Genomic DNA, 16,009 nt, shown 5'->3' with positions numbered 1-16,009 from the left:
TTAATTGATTCAGACACACACACACACACACACACACACAGTGGACACACACACACACAGACGAAACATACGGAAACAGATGATTTACCTGCAAAGTAAATTATAATAGAAAACACAGAAACTAAATACAGGACTGTAAAACGTTGTGTGTCAGACTTTGAGTATTTTCCATAATAACAGCAAAAAATAAATCCATAAATAAACGTGTATTTTTTTGTGACTATGTTATTTGAAAATATAAGAAGAATAAGTTAGGCTGAAGACCTTTATCTCAGTGAAGCCTGGACATGAATCAGTGTCATTTATGTGTTTGAACTGCTGGTTCTTCTTCTCTCAGGTTTTGATTGGAGTCTCCATTTTAAGTGGGAGCAGCTGTCGCCGGAACAAAGGGCCGACCGGATCGACCCGACTCAGCCAATCAAGTAATGCACACACACACACACACATATGCACAAACAGGTACACTAATACTACTGGTACTGGTATACTGGGAGAACTGGGGGAAAAGGGGATGAAAGAAATGAGGATAGATGGAGGAGGAGAAGGAAGAACAGATGAGCTTGTATTTCTGAAAAACCAGAAAAAGACAAACTAAATCAGCTGTCGTGAAACTCGTTGGTCATTTCTAACACGTCAACATTTTCCAACTATTCACAAAATAAAAAGAAAAGTTAGACTCGTTTTGAGGAAGTTAAATAAATAAATACTTAAAAACTTGTTGGATGAAGGCTGACGGCAGCATTTAACCCCGATCTTCACTTCCCATTTTTAAGCTTGAGTGGAGAGTTTTAATTGCTGCTAAACGTGGTCGGAGTGTTTCTGTGTTCATCTGTGTGTGTAATTGACCTATACAGTAGAGGCGAACAGCTCTCTGCAGTCTCCACACTGTTACAGCACTACAGTATTTCAAGATGGACAAAAAAGAAAAAAGTACCCAGAAGTATATTTCTTTCAGTACGATTTTCACTGGAATGACTTCCCATTATTTTCACATTATGTCTGTATAGTCCACATTAAGAACACGTTCTGTTCACAGCTATTTACAGCTCTGTTTATTACAAAATAAGAGTCATTTCTCTAAACTGCCTTAATCTGAATCCACTGTGTTTCTGCCTTCTCACACTGCCCCCACATGTTTTTTGTTTGTGATCACGATATTATCTCTAAGAACCTCTGTGGTTTTTTTTTTGAGTCTGCCTAAGCAGAATTCATTAATTATCTGATTTTTATTTTCTGTCTCAACATAAATCACAGATTTATGCGAATAGACAGGAGGTTGGACTATTAAAAATAAAAAAAATACCCACACATGCAGCTCCAATAATAAATAATAAACAATAATAAAATATAGAGAGATATGGTACATGAGGAGAACACAGAGAACACAATACAGAAGGCTGCAGCCCATAATTCAGACATACATGAACTAATAAACTGCTGCAACAAAATCACCCTAGTGGTGATAATACATCTACAAAAACACATTTTTGGTCATCGGGAATGATCGAAGTGTTGAGACAATGTCTCCATGGCTAAAATAACAAATCTGAAAAATTCCTTCTACTAGCATCAGTAATAATCGCTGTGTTTTGACCCGTTATTGCTGCAGCGCCTCCTGCTGGGCTGCAGTTGTGATAAACAATGTAAAACTTTACACAAACTCAACTAATCGATGCCTGACAAATCATTCGCTGTGGAGAGATTAAAAACAAACAAATAGAACAGACACACACACACACACACACACACACACACACACAGACACACACACAGTTATAAATAATAAACTCTGGCACTGCTTCTTCTTCATAAGTCAGATTGGTGGCAGGAACCCAGATTTACTGCTGTGCCAACTTGTGACTGTCTGACTTCGTGCATGTTTTTTTTAGTGGAGGCAGAGTGTTAAACACTCACAGATGGATGGGTGGTGATGTGTGATCGTGTGTGTGTGTGTGTGTGTGTGTGTGTGTGCTACAGAGATACATGCAGAGAGATGGAGTGTAGCTTGTTTATTATGACAGCCTGTCTCTACCTGGACGTCAGTGCTGCTTCTGTCTGTGTGATTTGAACCTGCGGAGGCTGGACTGACTCACTGTGTTCGTCTGGGAATGCACACTTTCACACTATACTTGTGAGGACCATCACTGACACCCCTCATACACACTTTAACCATCACCTACGGTACAATTACTTGATTAGTTGGATGAAGATCTTAAAAACATTTCCAGAGTTGTAAAATCCTGTGTTGCTGTATTTTAATTGCTGTGCAGTGTTATGGTGCTTGATAAGCTCTGATCCTCACACACACACACACACACACACACACACACTAAAATGTACCGGCCTTGTTGCATTTTATTTATTTTATGCTGTTTAATTTTCCCTCAGTCACACGTGTGTGTTCCACCCTCAGCACGAGCACGAGTCTTCACATTCACATCAGCTTACCTTCCCGTAAACACACAGGGACAAATTGAGCTTGAAAAAGGTTTTATGAGCCTCCACCCACACACAGACACACAGATGCACACTCACAGACACACACGGCGCTATTTGCAGGCGGTGACGGCGGGATAATTGTTGATAAACAGAGGGTATTTGATGACGCGTGCTGGCCCTCAGCTATTCACTCATCACACTGTCCAGATCATGAATCAGCCTGTTTGCAAGTGTGTGTGTGTGTGTGTGTGTGTGTGTGTGTGTGTGTGCACACGCGCGCGCGTGCGTGCGTGTGTGTGTGTCACAGCTAACCACCCGGCTCGCTTTGGTTCTGGAAACACAGGGAAGGACGACGATGGTGTTGTTGTTTTTCTGTCAGATCAGATTGAATTAGATTTTGGAGAAAAAGGCTGTGACATAAAAAAATAACACCACAAACTCATGACAAGATCATTTCTAAAACTTGATCAGGCTCAAATCTGGCAACACAACATTACACTTGGCTGATCAGGAGGAAAATGCAGATAAAACAGTGAAATATTTATTCATATTTACAGTGTCACCCTCTTTCTCTTGTTTAACTTTCCTCTGACAGGACTCCCATCATCGCGGGCGGGCTCTTTGTGATCGACAAGTCCTGGTTCAATCACCTCGGCAAATACGACACAGCCATGGACATCTGGGGCGGGGAGAACTTTGGTAAGTGCTCCTGAATGGGGGACAGCTGCTGTCGCCATCACCGGTGGCCAAGATGTGGAGGTTTGAACATATGTGGAGCTGTAATTAATCTTTTTTTGGCTTCTGCAGCTCTGATACAGTATGTTGTCATCATCGCCCCACCACAGAGAGCCGATAAAAAGAGCTGATTAAAACTTCTCTCCTGCAGCTGCATTTTTAAAATCCTTTTTTGCACACTGCTGTGAGAAGAAAAGAAATAAGCAATATGTTGTTTTAAAAAAGAAAAACACACAAACCATAATAACAGATTTTTTAGTTTTACTGACACTCACTGAAATTATTTGCATTATTCCTATATGATTTTCAGAAATATGACTGAATTAATGCTAATGTTTCTTCATATCTGTCATATGTAAACAAGTTGGCAACTGGTCCCAACCACTTACATGTTATATCAGTGTAAAAGGTGATGATGTGTCAGCTGGCTTCTGCTGCCCCTAAGTGGCCATAGAAATCCAGGATGTTCCAGGTTTGCTTTACCTTAAAGTGGTTCCATGGAGAGCTTCTGCATGTACATTTGACCTTTAAAACAGGCGGTTTTATCCTTTACCTCATCTTAACCAGGTGCTTTAGTTGCTTTACCTCAGCAGCATGTGCATGTCTGCCTGACCCCCCATCCCACTCATCAGTCTGGGATTTCTTTACAGCATCAGAGCTTCGCTTTCTGCAGACAAATATTGCCAGTGAACAAAATCTAAGCAGCAGCATTTCCTCCTAAACCCTTTCCACACAACAAATCAATTGTATAAATGTATTTTGCAGGAGTTAGTGTTGGTGTTTAGATGAACAGCTGAGTTGATAATAAAGTGGAAGAAGCGGTTTTGCCGGGTTGCCTGATAGAAATCCTTTAATATGAGCTGAGGGACGGTGAAAGAGTCTTAGTGCATCCATCCAGCAGCAACACCTGGCTCTCCTGCCGCTACTTGCCTCCGCTCGTCTGAGCAGTGTGTGCTCTGTGAGTGTTGGACTCAGTTTGCTGATGGCTGCTTTTCCCACACACTCACACACAGTTTCCGTCACTGCAAAGGACTTTACATCAACCTCCATTCATTTCCACTACCTACCCACCCCCCAGCCTAAACCTCGCCTTCACCCTTTAATGGGGACTTTGTTTTTTGGCCCAAAACGGAGGACGGGTCCTGTGTAAACAGATTTATGTCACCACAACTGAGTAATAGCAGCTCTCTGTCATGCTTCTGTCGATCTCTGTGTCAGCGTCTCAGCATCTCACTGTCTTGTTTTCTCCTTTCTGCTTTCTAGTGATTCATCTTTGCTTCTCTCTCTCCTCTTCCTCAACAAACCCAGTCCCTGAAACTTTCCTCAGCTCCTCGTACTTTGGGAAAACTTCTTTACTTCTCTGTCTCGCTTTCTCTCCTCTGAGACAGAAACTCTGAATTAAATGACAGTAACTCTAACAGCACACACACACACACGCACACAACATCATTTCAACACACAGATCAGAGTGTGCTGGTGGGTCATCACAGATTTTTATTAAACGTCATTTCAGGAATTTGTCACTTTGAGTAAAAAGATGTTACAGGAATAACAAATCACCTTTTCCTCTGGGCAGAATGAGACTGTGTTTAGTCATTTGCACAAGTGAGAAGCTATTTATTAATAACAGAAGTAGAATAAATAAAAGAATCTACACATTATGTTGTAGCACATACAAGATGAATGTTTTACATTAGTTTTTTACTGGAGTTACAAGTCAGAATGTTTTGCCACAGTGAAAACATGTTGCTGTTTAACTACCATCTTAAATCACAGACACTTGCAGGCTCTGGCTTATAAAGGTGCCACAGAATTAGTTTAATAAAGTCGTGATGATGTATCCAGGATGTCCTCCACCTCTCGCCCCATATATGAGAGGTACAAATCTAAACAGGCTGCACAGGAAGTTAATAATGTTTCCCTGTGCAGTGCAGTGATGTGAACTGTTCCTACAGTAAAACATGACACTAATTTAACGTGTTTCATCTATGAAAATGCAGATAATGTAGACGATTGTGTGTGTGTGTGTGTGTGTGTGTGTGTGTGTGTGTTGTGTGCAGAGATCTCGTTCCGGGTGTGGCAGTGTGGCGGGAGTCTGGAGATCCTGCCCTGCAGCAGAGTTGGTCACGTCTTCAGAAAGAAACACCCGTATGTCTTCCCTGAGGGCAACGCCAACACATACATCAAGTACGTTCTGTCCAAAGTCGCCTCTCGATGGAAACTTTACGTGACTCTTTGTTTTTTTGTGTGATTTATGTTCTGACGCCTGCTCAGACCAAACTGGAACAGACGGGATCAGTTGGTGTTGACATTTGGATGAAATCACACCGAATGTGGCGTTGAATCATCTGCCTTCTGATCTGGTTTCTGGCTGTCGATGTTGTTGACATTGTTCTATTGAATCTCACATGACAAAACCAAAAAGATGCCCAATTAAAACAATGGGAAGTCAACTGACAAACTAATTTTTCCTTCAGTTTATTTGCTTTTTCACACAAACGCAGCAGCTTTAATTAGAAAAACAGAAAGGCAAACTGTTTTTCATGCATATCCGTTCCTGTTTTAGGAGGATTATGTGAAAATTTGTGTTCATGCAGGATTTATCAGGCTGCTCAGCAAAACCTGAGCCTGTCACGGTGTGTTGTCTTCTGTACTTGTTAGTACCTGCTTTGTCTTTTGGACTGTCAGGACTAAGAATACTGCGTGTACTGCATGTACTGCGTGTACTGCGTGTACTGCGTGATGGGAACACTTGTGTGTGGAGCGTGTTGGGTTTTTAGTTTTGAGGTGACGTCACAGTTTTCCCTGGGTCCCTGATCTGCGACCTGAATCCTCTGCTGAACCGAGCTCATTATTACCCAGCTAATTCCTAAAATCCTTCATGTGCTGATAATAAAACTTTACTTCTGATCGAGTTGGTGTTCGACCGACATAAACACTCAGAAGAAACGTTTCCGTCCTCGGCTGTATGTTGCAGCTCACATTATTGTTAAAGTGGATTTACAGCTGCCTGGGAGCCTTTGAGCTGCGACTACAATATTATCCTATTAGCATAAGCTGTATTCTGTTCTCTGCCCCTTTCAGTTCAAACAGAAAGATGTTTACAGGCAGCCCAATAATCCATTAACAGGACTAATGTTCTCTCACAGCATGTGAATTGATCTCGTGTAAATAGATTATTCAAAGCTACAATAAGGAAGCTGGTTCCATTCAGATTACACAATCAAGTACAGTTTTAACATGACACCACGAGTAGCAGAAACAACCTGTAAGGACAGTGTGTTTGTGGCGCTCCTGAATGCTTTTATTATGAAAACTTGTTTTGTTTTTTATTGTCCCTCTTGTTGATATACTCAGAAATGCTGGGATACACTGAACGCCACAGCTGATGGTTTGTCTGGCACATTATTGGGAGGTGAGTTACGTGTGTGATTCCACGGGCGGAGCAAGGCATTAACACCGTCAGGTTGGAGGCCTTTACTTCCCAAAACAAGCGCTCCTGCTGCTGAACGGCACTTTGGAGCAGAGCCGCCGCCAAATGACTCATATAAACTTATTGTTTTGGGTCAAGCGAATAATCTGCACCAACAATGAGACTTTTTCCAGCCAGGCTTTTTAGCCACTCATCTCTCTCCCTCTTGGCCGTTACCAAGGCAACATCTGCTCTGTGCAGAGGATGACTTTTATTTGCATCACGATGGCCTGATGTTTGAGATCAACACCGATCTCCCAAACAAAGCTGCTGTTGTCTGCTCGCGTGTCGCTCTGCTGGTTAATTAGCTGGAGGCCCTGTGCTGGCAGCCTGGGTTATGAATATGCTAAATAAAAAGAGCTGCCTAATAATTCGATTACAAAGATTGTGCTGTTTCCTCCCTCGCCGCGGCCTGCTGCTGTGTGACCTCACCTCCTGTGTGTGTGTGTGTGTGTGTGTGTGTGTGTGCGCAGCGATTCAGGTTTTAATTGTAAAGCCTGTGTGTGACACGTATTTATGTTTGTACGCCCACAAGAATCTCATATCCCCTCTCTCTTCCCCTTTCATTAAAGCACCACAGTCGGCGTGTGGACTGCCTGTAATGGAGGGTTTCTGTCATTTCAATGAGATAGTTCACAGCTCAGAGAAACTCAGCTAATAGCTAATTACTACAGAGAGAGAAGAGCGAGAGACAAAAGTAAATGACGATAAGAGATAAAGTGTGCTCCGCTGTTCATGCTGTGTGGGTGAATAAAGCACAGCGAACTGAGCAGAAGTGGAGGAGAAAAACAGGCCGTATTTACACCTGCTGTAAACATGTGATCTGTATCTGGATAAGGAGAAACGTCTGCTGCTTCAATGACTTGTAGACAAAAACTCCTGTTTGCTGCTTAATTATGCTTGTGCCCCAAAATCCAACCCATTCACACCTCTATGGTGAAATCCCTGAGAGTCTCTGCTGCCTCATAGGGCTGAATAACAACAACACAGTGCATTTTCCCATGTATTAGTATATATATATATATATAATGCCCCATTTAGTGTTAAAGAATCATACAAATAGTTGGTTTTAGTCCATTAACTCTAAAAAAAGCACACTGGCACAAAGCGTTTTTAAGATCAATGATCCATTCTTGTGATTATTTATGTTCACGAGCATTAGCACATTATGTCGGCAGGTTTGCATTAACCCTGATATCATCTGCCAAAAGCACCAGCTGAGGAAAGTCATATTGTCTGTATTAGAAACACACCACTGTCTCATGACAGGAACACACGCCGTACTGCTGAGGTGTGGATGGACGACTTCAGGCTCTTCTACTACTCTGCTCGTCCTGCAGCACGAGGCAAATCCTACGGAGAGTAAGAACACACACACACACTTTACACACTCCTGATTCCACAGCTCTGATTTGCCGCCCACAGGTTTAGTCGTTCACAGGCCGAGCAGATATTTGTGGGCAGAGGTAGGACTGGTAATAATGACAGAAAAACTGGCATGGACACCATTTAATCGCAACATGACCAATTTGTTTCCAGCCGGGTGCATTTGTCACTCTCTCCACATGTGTTTCTGTTTGTCACAGCAGAAGTTGACTCACAGAAAGGTAGACCCGTACACTCGCATGATTATTTATTCGATCATCAGCGATAATGACTGTGGTCAGAGGTGAAGCTGACTTGAAATAACTAAGCAGAAAGCAGCGAACGCTCTTTTGCAGCCTTTTATTTTCTCAATCTGAAGACTCAAACCTGAAATAAATGCTCTAACCTCGTCCAGTGTTTTATCCCCAAGCAGGAGACGAGTCCCACAAAGTGATTAATATAAGATCTCTGCAGCCGCAGCAGGAACAGGCTTTAAATGTCAGCGTTTATCTGTCAGACGCAGGTAAACAGTGACATTTAAACGCAGCTTTAAACCTTTTACCTGCCTTTTCACATCACACACTTCCATTATGTGTCCTGGTTGTGTGTACGTTTCTCTTAAACTGTCTGATTTGGTTTGTCTTCTGAAAAGGTTTCTGACTGTCTGCTTATGTGTCTCCAGTATCCGAAGCAGAGTGGAACTCCGCAAGAAGCTCAAGTGCAAATCCTTTAAGTGGTACTTGGACAACGTCTACCCAGAGCTGAAGTACGTGTGTGTGGGTTACTACTGAGGTTACTACTGTTTTTCTGGGGTTTTGTTTGTATTTATTTATTTTTGTGTCTGTTTGTAACTTTTTAAAGGGGAATTTCACAGATTTTACACGTGAAGGTCAGTGTATTCATCACGATAAGTACCGCTCAGCCTGAGGAAACAGCTAATCGTGTAATGTCGTCTGTGACTATCTGAGCAATTAGCCCCTTTTAATGGAAAGCCAGTGTTATGAGCTGGGACCATAGTGGATGAAAGATGTGACACAGTCAAGTTTTTGAGGACTGTGAGGACGGTCTGTCGCTTTAATTTGGAATATGCTGTTTTTATTCTGTCTCTTGTGACTCCTTCAACTTTATGGAAGTGTAGTGCTAAATTGCTAAAGTCCACTCGACCTTCCCAGAGGTGCGGCATCCTGTGGTCTGGTGGTTAAGCTCCACATCACATGACCATCCACAGTCAACTGTGCAATAAAGGTGCAATGCCAAGAAAAAAAACCTTCCCAGGGACAAGCAGTGCAGAGAGGAGCTGTATCTGCAGGCAGCAATCCATGAACTGTAAATTATGCAGCTTTTTTGTGTTTTAAAAAAATCTTGTCCGCACACACACACACACACACACACACACACACACACACACACACACACACATCCTTATGTGCTTTTAAACACCTTGTGTGTGTGTGTTTCTCTGAGCATCTTGATTGGCTGAGCTCCCAGGGGTCTGCACCCACCGATACTTTAAACAAACATATACACAAAACACCCTTATAACATACAAGCGCTCATTTAAATGCGTCTCTCTTTCACACACACACACACTCATGCACACATACTTAAATACCCATTTATCCACCGGAGGCTGGTGTTAATCCCTCAGAATGGAATTAACAGACTTGCTCTCAGGGGACGACAGACCTGACCCTTAAACCGCAGAATAACCTTTCACGGGTTATTAAAACAGGCAGAGATAGCAGATTGAATTAATGCTTCTGGGCCTAAGCCTGAGTTTATAGCGCAGTCGAGAATTTAACAAGAAAGACAGAGGAAGTTTATCAAAGAGAATGATTCTGGAAGAAACTTTCTGAGGTAATGAGTTGGGAGAATCGAGCCCTTCAGCAGATTTGTTAAAGGTGCAGGATGTCATTATAGAAACCGCTGATAAACCGCTGTCGAATTAGCCCTGATATCTTGACATCATTAATGAGACCATTGTGGAGATGATTGGAGTCTTTGTTTCATCTCCTCAAGCTTCATCAGTCAGATAGATCTTCAAATTAAGATCAGATTTCCTCTAAACCACGTGGCTTCCACTGAGTAAATGTGTTGGATATTAATGGGTTACTGTTGACTCCCATTAACAAAAGCATAATATAATAATAATAATAATAATAAATAATAATTTTTTGTCTTTCACATGTGATTCATCAGCTTATCCAACACAATGGACCCTTAAACCGTTTCTATTCTCTGGTGTGTTCCCTCCACCAGGGTCCCAGATGACTCCACCGCACAGTCCGGCGTGATCCGACAGCGGCAGAACTGTCTGGAGTCCCGCAGGGTCGAGGGCCAGGAGCTGCCCGTCCTCACGCTGGCTCCCTGTGTAGGAACTGAGGGGGTCCCAGCCATCAGCCAGGTAGGTCCACCACGAGTCACAGACACAGTGAGAGAGTTTCAACGGTTGATTAACATCAGTTTACTGGTTGTTGACCAGTCTCTTACTGGTGTATCAGTGTGGATTTCTGGCTTTAACAGCCACTGGTGAGTAGTGGGAGGATTATTTTGTGCAATCTAAACTTTATACCATCAGAATAATTAATAATAAAGCTGCTATAATGACATGAAGAATCAACTGTGGAGGGACATTGGACAAAAAAAACTGTTATCCATTATGAAAGATTCATCTTTTCTCTCTCTCACTGGACATTTATGTGAAAAACAGAACCATAATGACGCTACAACAAAATATGATTGACAAGGGGTGTGTGTCTGTATGTGTGTGTGTGTGTCTGTGTGTGTATTGTACATGACTAGTGTTTGGGCAATTATTTTTGTTCGTCCAACCTGCTCTCACTGTGCATGTTTTTGTGCCTTTAGCACAGCGAGTGTGTGTGTGTGTGTGTGTGTGTGTGTGTGTGTGTGTGTGTGTGGATGCATTCTGCCGTCTCTCAGCCATAATTAATACCCGTAGGATTCTCATTATTCCATGTTTAGAGCGAGTGTGAGGCTGTGATCTGCTCTAACAAGCTGCTGTGCAGCGAGCGTGTCTGCAGCTGACATGCCTGCAGGGCAGGGAGGCCAGCCTGTAACTAGAAGGTTGCTGGTTCAAATCCCTGAACTGCTGGGCTGTGTGTGAGTGTGAATGAGAAGCTCTCTGTGTGGAGACGCCCTGAGGGATGCTCTTAATCCTTTGTTTGTTCGTGTTCAAAAGTCTACTTTGAACTCAGCGGCTTCCAGGTGGGAAAGTTTTTTTTTACTGGGAATTAAATTCATTTTAGCTTTCTGTCAGGTTCTCCCTTGAAAGAGAGAAAGACACATATTTTTAGCTAATCTAATTTTTAAAAAGAAGAAAATTATGGGCTTTTTTTTTTTTAACATCCTTAGTGTTTTGGCTGTGTCATTCTGTCACGTTATGATTATAACGACCATGTTAATTGTGAGAACAGAGTCTAGTGGCAAAACATCAAGACTGGTTTTTACCAAAAAATAGTCAGCATCAGTTATTTTTAGCCACTTACTGTAAGATGTGTTGATTTCGGGGTTTTAGTAGTTTTATGTGAAAGAAAATGTGAATAATTCTTCTTTTAATTTCTACTGAATACAAAATGTCTCCCACATCGTTCTGCAGGCTTCACGTTGTGTGAGTCGAGGGCTGGACAAAGACAAACTAGTTTTGCTGCAGGTATAAACTCTTGAGGAGAGCCGTAGAACATGTTTTATTATTGTGTGCGACCTTGTTGCATTAGATTGTTAAGTGCCGCATCACTAACTAACAGCCATATTATTTAAAGCCCATATTAGGAGGTGAAACTAAAAATAAGACACATTTTATGGCCCTTTATTAGTGTACACTCACTACCACTTGTGGTTTAGTCTTTTTCTGACTACCACTTCCTGTTGTGGTTTCCAGCACCTTTTCCTCTGCACCACAGGCTGTGCACAGTTTGTTTCCCTTTACTTTCTCTTCCAAGCAAATTTGGTAGAAGTACAGGTTTGTCATCGGTATTTTATTACCTTGACAGATGTTCTTGAGTAGTCTATACTTCTTCGCTTCTAATTTGAAGTGACATTATGTTTTCTGCACCGACAAAAGTGTCTTACTGTAGAAAATGTTATTTGGAAGAAACACAAAGATTTGGGTTTAGTGCCTCAATATCAGATGGTGGATTTCTGTCTAGAGCCAAGATTTTGCACCAACATCCACACACCAGGCGAAATCAACAGCAGAGGCAAAGAGAGAGACCAATTTCTAAAACCCACAGCAGCAGAAAACAGACCAGAATGATTGTAATGCCAGTCGTCCATGATTCAGATGTATTCCAGTGTTGCACTAATGGGAAGTTTCACATAATTTAAGGGTGGCAGCTGCATATAACAGCAGAAATATTGGATGTGAAGGAGTAGGAGAGTGGCAAGCATGAAATGTGACCCACTGAGCCACGAAAACATAATTCTGAGCACAACTGGGTCCGAATATAACGAGTGCAGTGGCATGAAGCTGCGGCCGCATCGTTTCTGCCGTCAGCGTTGTGGTGAATGTGAAGGAAAAAAGAAGCAGCTTTGTCCACGGGGCTGCAGGTGTCATTATTTTGAGCTAAGTGCATTTTGTTTTTCAGCTTTAATCATCCAGAGAACAGTTCTGCTGAGCATGCTGTCTTTGTTCCTGCTCTGACCTCATTCACGGGCAAATGAACATGAGAACAGGAAACTCAAGATGTGTAGAAAAATATGCACATATACAAAATCACAGAAGTCTGTAGACAGAACAGAGTCCCGATGGTGATAGAATAACAGAGGTGACAGATGTGTACTGTAAACACAGTAAAGATATATATCTGAATATAGTATAGATGTAACATTAACTACATAAGATATTTTAAAAAAACAAAATGCAATTAAAATGATGAAGCTTAAATAAATGAAGCTGCTGTGGGATCTACACACAGGCCAGTTAAAATGTGTTCACATGGCAGATTTAGCAGTGAAGTTACTCCAGTGTTCATGTAGATGCAGCAGCTGAACCTTGGAAGGCTGCAGCAGAGAGGAGACATATTGAGCTACAGCAGCAATTAACCTCCAAACTCATTCTCTTTGCTTCAGTTCAATAAATCAATCATATGGTGAAATAAACCCAGCAGCGCTGAGATATTCGTGATCAAACTAAATGTATCACAGAGATGCTGTGAAAAGACCTCCCACTGTCGCTGCACCCAGTGAGCCTTTATAACGATGATAGAAATGACTTGGAAAAATGCGGTGAATGCCCCTTTAACTGCAGGATTAAAAACAGATTATTTCCTCATAACAAATCACTAATCGTCTCTAATCAGGTTTGAAATAACTGATAAACCAAACACCAATCAAATTTAATGGCTGTTTATCCTGATACTTTATTTATATTTCTATTTATGAAATGTTCAGTTGGTAACACCAAGTGGTGGAAGTATATTCACATCTTTTACTTAAGAGTACTTAAGTATCAAAGTATTCATTAGGTATGAACTTTGAACAGACAAAATAAAGTTACTGTTTAACAAATCAATCAAACCCTGGTGAATATAATCAATAGTCACAGCACTAATCACTGTAAATGGAACAAATGACAACTGATCAGGGTAATAATTAAAAGAGCTTATTGAATAGCTGGTTCCTGCATTAGGAACTAATCAGTGGAAATGTGAGACCCCTGTTTGGTGTGACCTTTTGTCCTTCAAACACACACACACACACAAACACCAGGTTGAATTTATTATGGATCCTGCAAGCTGCTATAATAACACTGACCTAATTACACATTATGTGTGTGTGTATCTGTGTGTGTGTGTGTGTTTGTTTGTTTATTTTCCATGCTCTTATTTGTTTTCCTGACACATCTGTCGTCTACGTGATCATTAATACACCACTGAACCTTGGCCTCCTGAGTGTTGCTGCCTGTGATGGGGAGTGTGCGTGTGTGTGTGTGTGTTTGTTTGTATTAATACACACTACCATATCACACAAACACACACGCACAGGCCAGAGTAATTATGAATGCAGAACAATGCAACTGCTGCTCTGTTTGTCTGTGTGTTTAAATATTTGATGTGATACAACAATATAAAGATGTTTTTCCTCTTTTTCTTTTGGAAATGTCTGTAGATGTCATGGAGGGATAAAACAGCATCTTTTCCAATCCTCATTTCCTGAATTACTCCCCTCTGTATTTCCTTTTTCCTCTTAAAAAGTATTTTTGCTTGAGTAACAGGTTAAAGCTACTTCACTGCTTCAAGTAAAAAAACTGTGTATTTAAATGTGCACTCATGTCACAGTAAAGGACTCATCAGCTGTTCCTTATCTCTGTTGCAATTAAAAAAAAAAAAAAACACTGTTTTCTAACATTTATGCTGCATTTTAAAGATGAAACTCGGAGCTGGTGTAACCTACTTTACATATTACTCTGCATCATAATCTGTATCACTCCAGTTAAACTCTCTGGCTGCAAATATTCTTGTGTACTGTTGGTCTGGGGCTGTTTCCCATGAGTTTGAGTGTAGGTAAATCTTAGCACTAACATTAGCCGCTCACTCTGATCCTCTCACCCTCCAAACCTTATTGTACGAGGCGTGAAACAACAGAAGCTCGATCAGGTATTGGTTCATTCTGGCCTTCTCTGATTGGTTAGAGGGGCGAGGCTCACTCAGAAACTTCAGAGGTCAATCTCCGCGCTACTGCCGGGCTGCTCAAATGGAACATGTTTAATATATTTTATATGGCATACACTTTTATTTTAGACAACCTCAACAGTTTGTGTTGGTCCCTTTCCCAAAGAGAAACACATGGCTGGTCTGCACAGCCCTGACCTCGACTCTGAGCCAGAATTTATCATACAACTTTAATGTTATTGTGGCTGAATGGGAGCAAATCCCTGCAGCCACACGGGAGGTGAAGTCTTTGCCTGCAGATGATAAATCAATGTAAAGGTTTCACACAGACTGGAAACACACAGGCGAAGCACCTGTAAACTGCAACTTTAACTAAATGTCACTATGCAACCATTCTCAGGCTCTTTCTCACTTCTACTTGAATATCTTGACTATCTTATCAGAAACAAAACCAAACAGCATCTGACAAGCAGCGAGTGAAAGACCGAAAAGATTAAAAAATGATTAACTCATTGATTCTCCTTCTTTCTCCAGGAGTGGGTGTACACTCACGGGCAGCAGATCCGCCAGCAGCAGCACTGTCTGTCTCTGTCTACCACCTTCCCTGCCTCCCAGGTCCTGCTGCTGCCCTGCAACATGGCTGACGGCAAGCAGGTCTGCACACACGCACACACACACACACACACACACACACACACACACACACACACACACATACGCATAGCTCAAGCGGACAGGTGGTGTGTAGCTGCAGGCAAGTCACTGTGCATCATATGGCTGATAAATTAATCTAAATGTTAATTAATCTAAAGCTAAATTTGTCTAAAGATGATCGTCGCACACACACACACACACACACACATATTCACACTACCAGGCGAGATGCTTGACAATTTTTTTGGAACAGGCAGCTTGAAATAGTGCACACACACACACACATCCACACACACACACACACTTGTCATTACCTGACCACTGGGCACCTTGACGGCGTCCCAGAAGCCCCTGCAGCAGAGAACAACCTGACAACCAATAAATCACTGGAGAGAGCGAGAGAGAGAGAGAGAGAGGTGGAAAGGTGAAGCAAGACAGACAAAGGAGGGAGAGAGAGAGAATTGGAGGGAGAGAGGAGACGGTGGTGGGGTGAGTCAAGAGAGAGAGAGAGGGAGCTGAAGATTTGCTCATTACACCTCACCAACTGTTCAGGCTGTACAAATGTGTGTGTGTGTGTGTGTGTGTGTGTGTGTGTGTGTGTGTGTTATTCCCATCTGTTTCCAGAGAGGGAAAACAAATCCACTGGATATGTGCAACGTTTCCATGTGCATGTTGTCGTCATGTATTATTTTATCCATGAGTCATCAGTGACGAG

At 41.9% G+C, this 16,009-nt stretch overlaps 1 protein-coding gene across 2 annotated transcripts in view; it reads left to right on the top strand.

Annotated features, from left to right (window-relative positions):
- The window catches only part of galnt14 (UDP-N-acetyl-alpha-D-galactosamine:polypeptide N-acetylgalactosaminyltransferase 14 (GalNAc-T14)), a 116,532-nt gene that overhangs the window by 93,709 nt on the left and 6,814 nt on the right, over positions 1-16,009 (top strand). For both annotated transcript variants that reach the window (XM_026319011.1, XM_026319010.2), the window contains exons 8-14: positions 338-422; positions 3,035-3,138; positions 5,235-5,361; positions 7,916-8,008; positions 8,694-8,777; positions 10,271-10,415; positions 15,175-15,294. In XM_026319011.1, the coding sequence (XP_026174796.1) occupies positions 338-422; positions 3,035-3,138; positions 5,235-5,361; positions 7,916-8,008; positions 8,694-8,777; positions 10,271-10,415; positions 15,175-15,294 (758 nt within the window). The remainder of the gene's footprint in view (positions 1-337; positions 423-3,034; positions 3,139-5,234; positions 5,362-7,915; positions 8,009-8,693; positions 8,778-10,270; positions 10,416-15,174; positions 15,295-16,009) is intronic.

This window comes from Mastacembelus armatus, chromosome 24, assembly GCF_900324485.2.
Source record: "Mastacembelus armatus chromosome 24, fMasArm1.2, whole genome shotgun sequence".
NCBI lineage: Eukaryota > Metazoa > Chordata > Actinopteri > Synbranchiformes > Mastacembelidae > Mastacembelus > Mastacembelus armatus.
The sequence above is the reverse complement of the archived record's forward strand: the minus strand, read 5'-3'. Positions and strand labels throughout refer to the sequence as shown.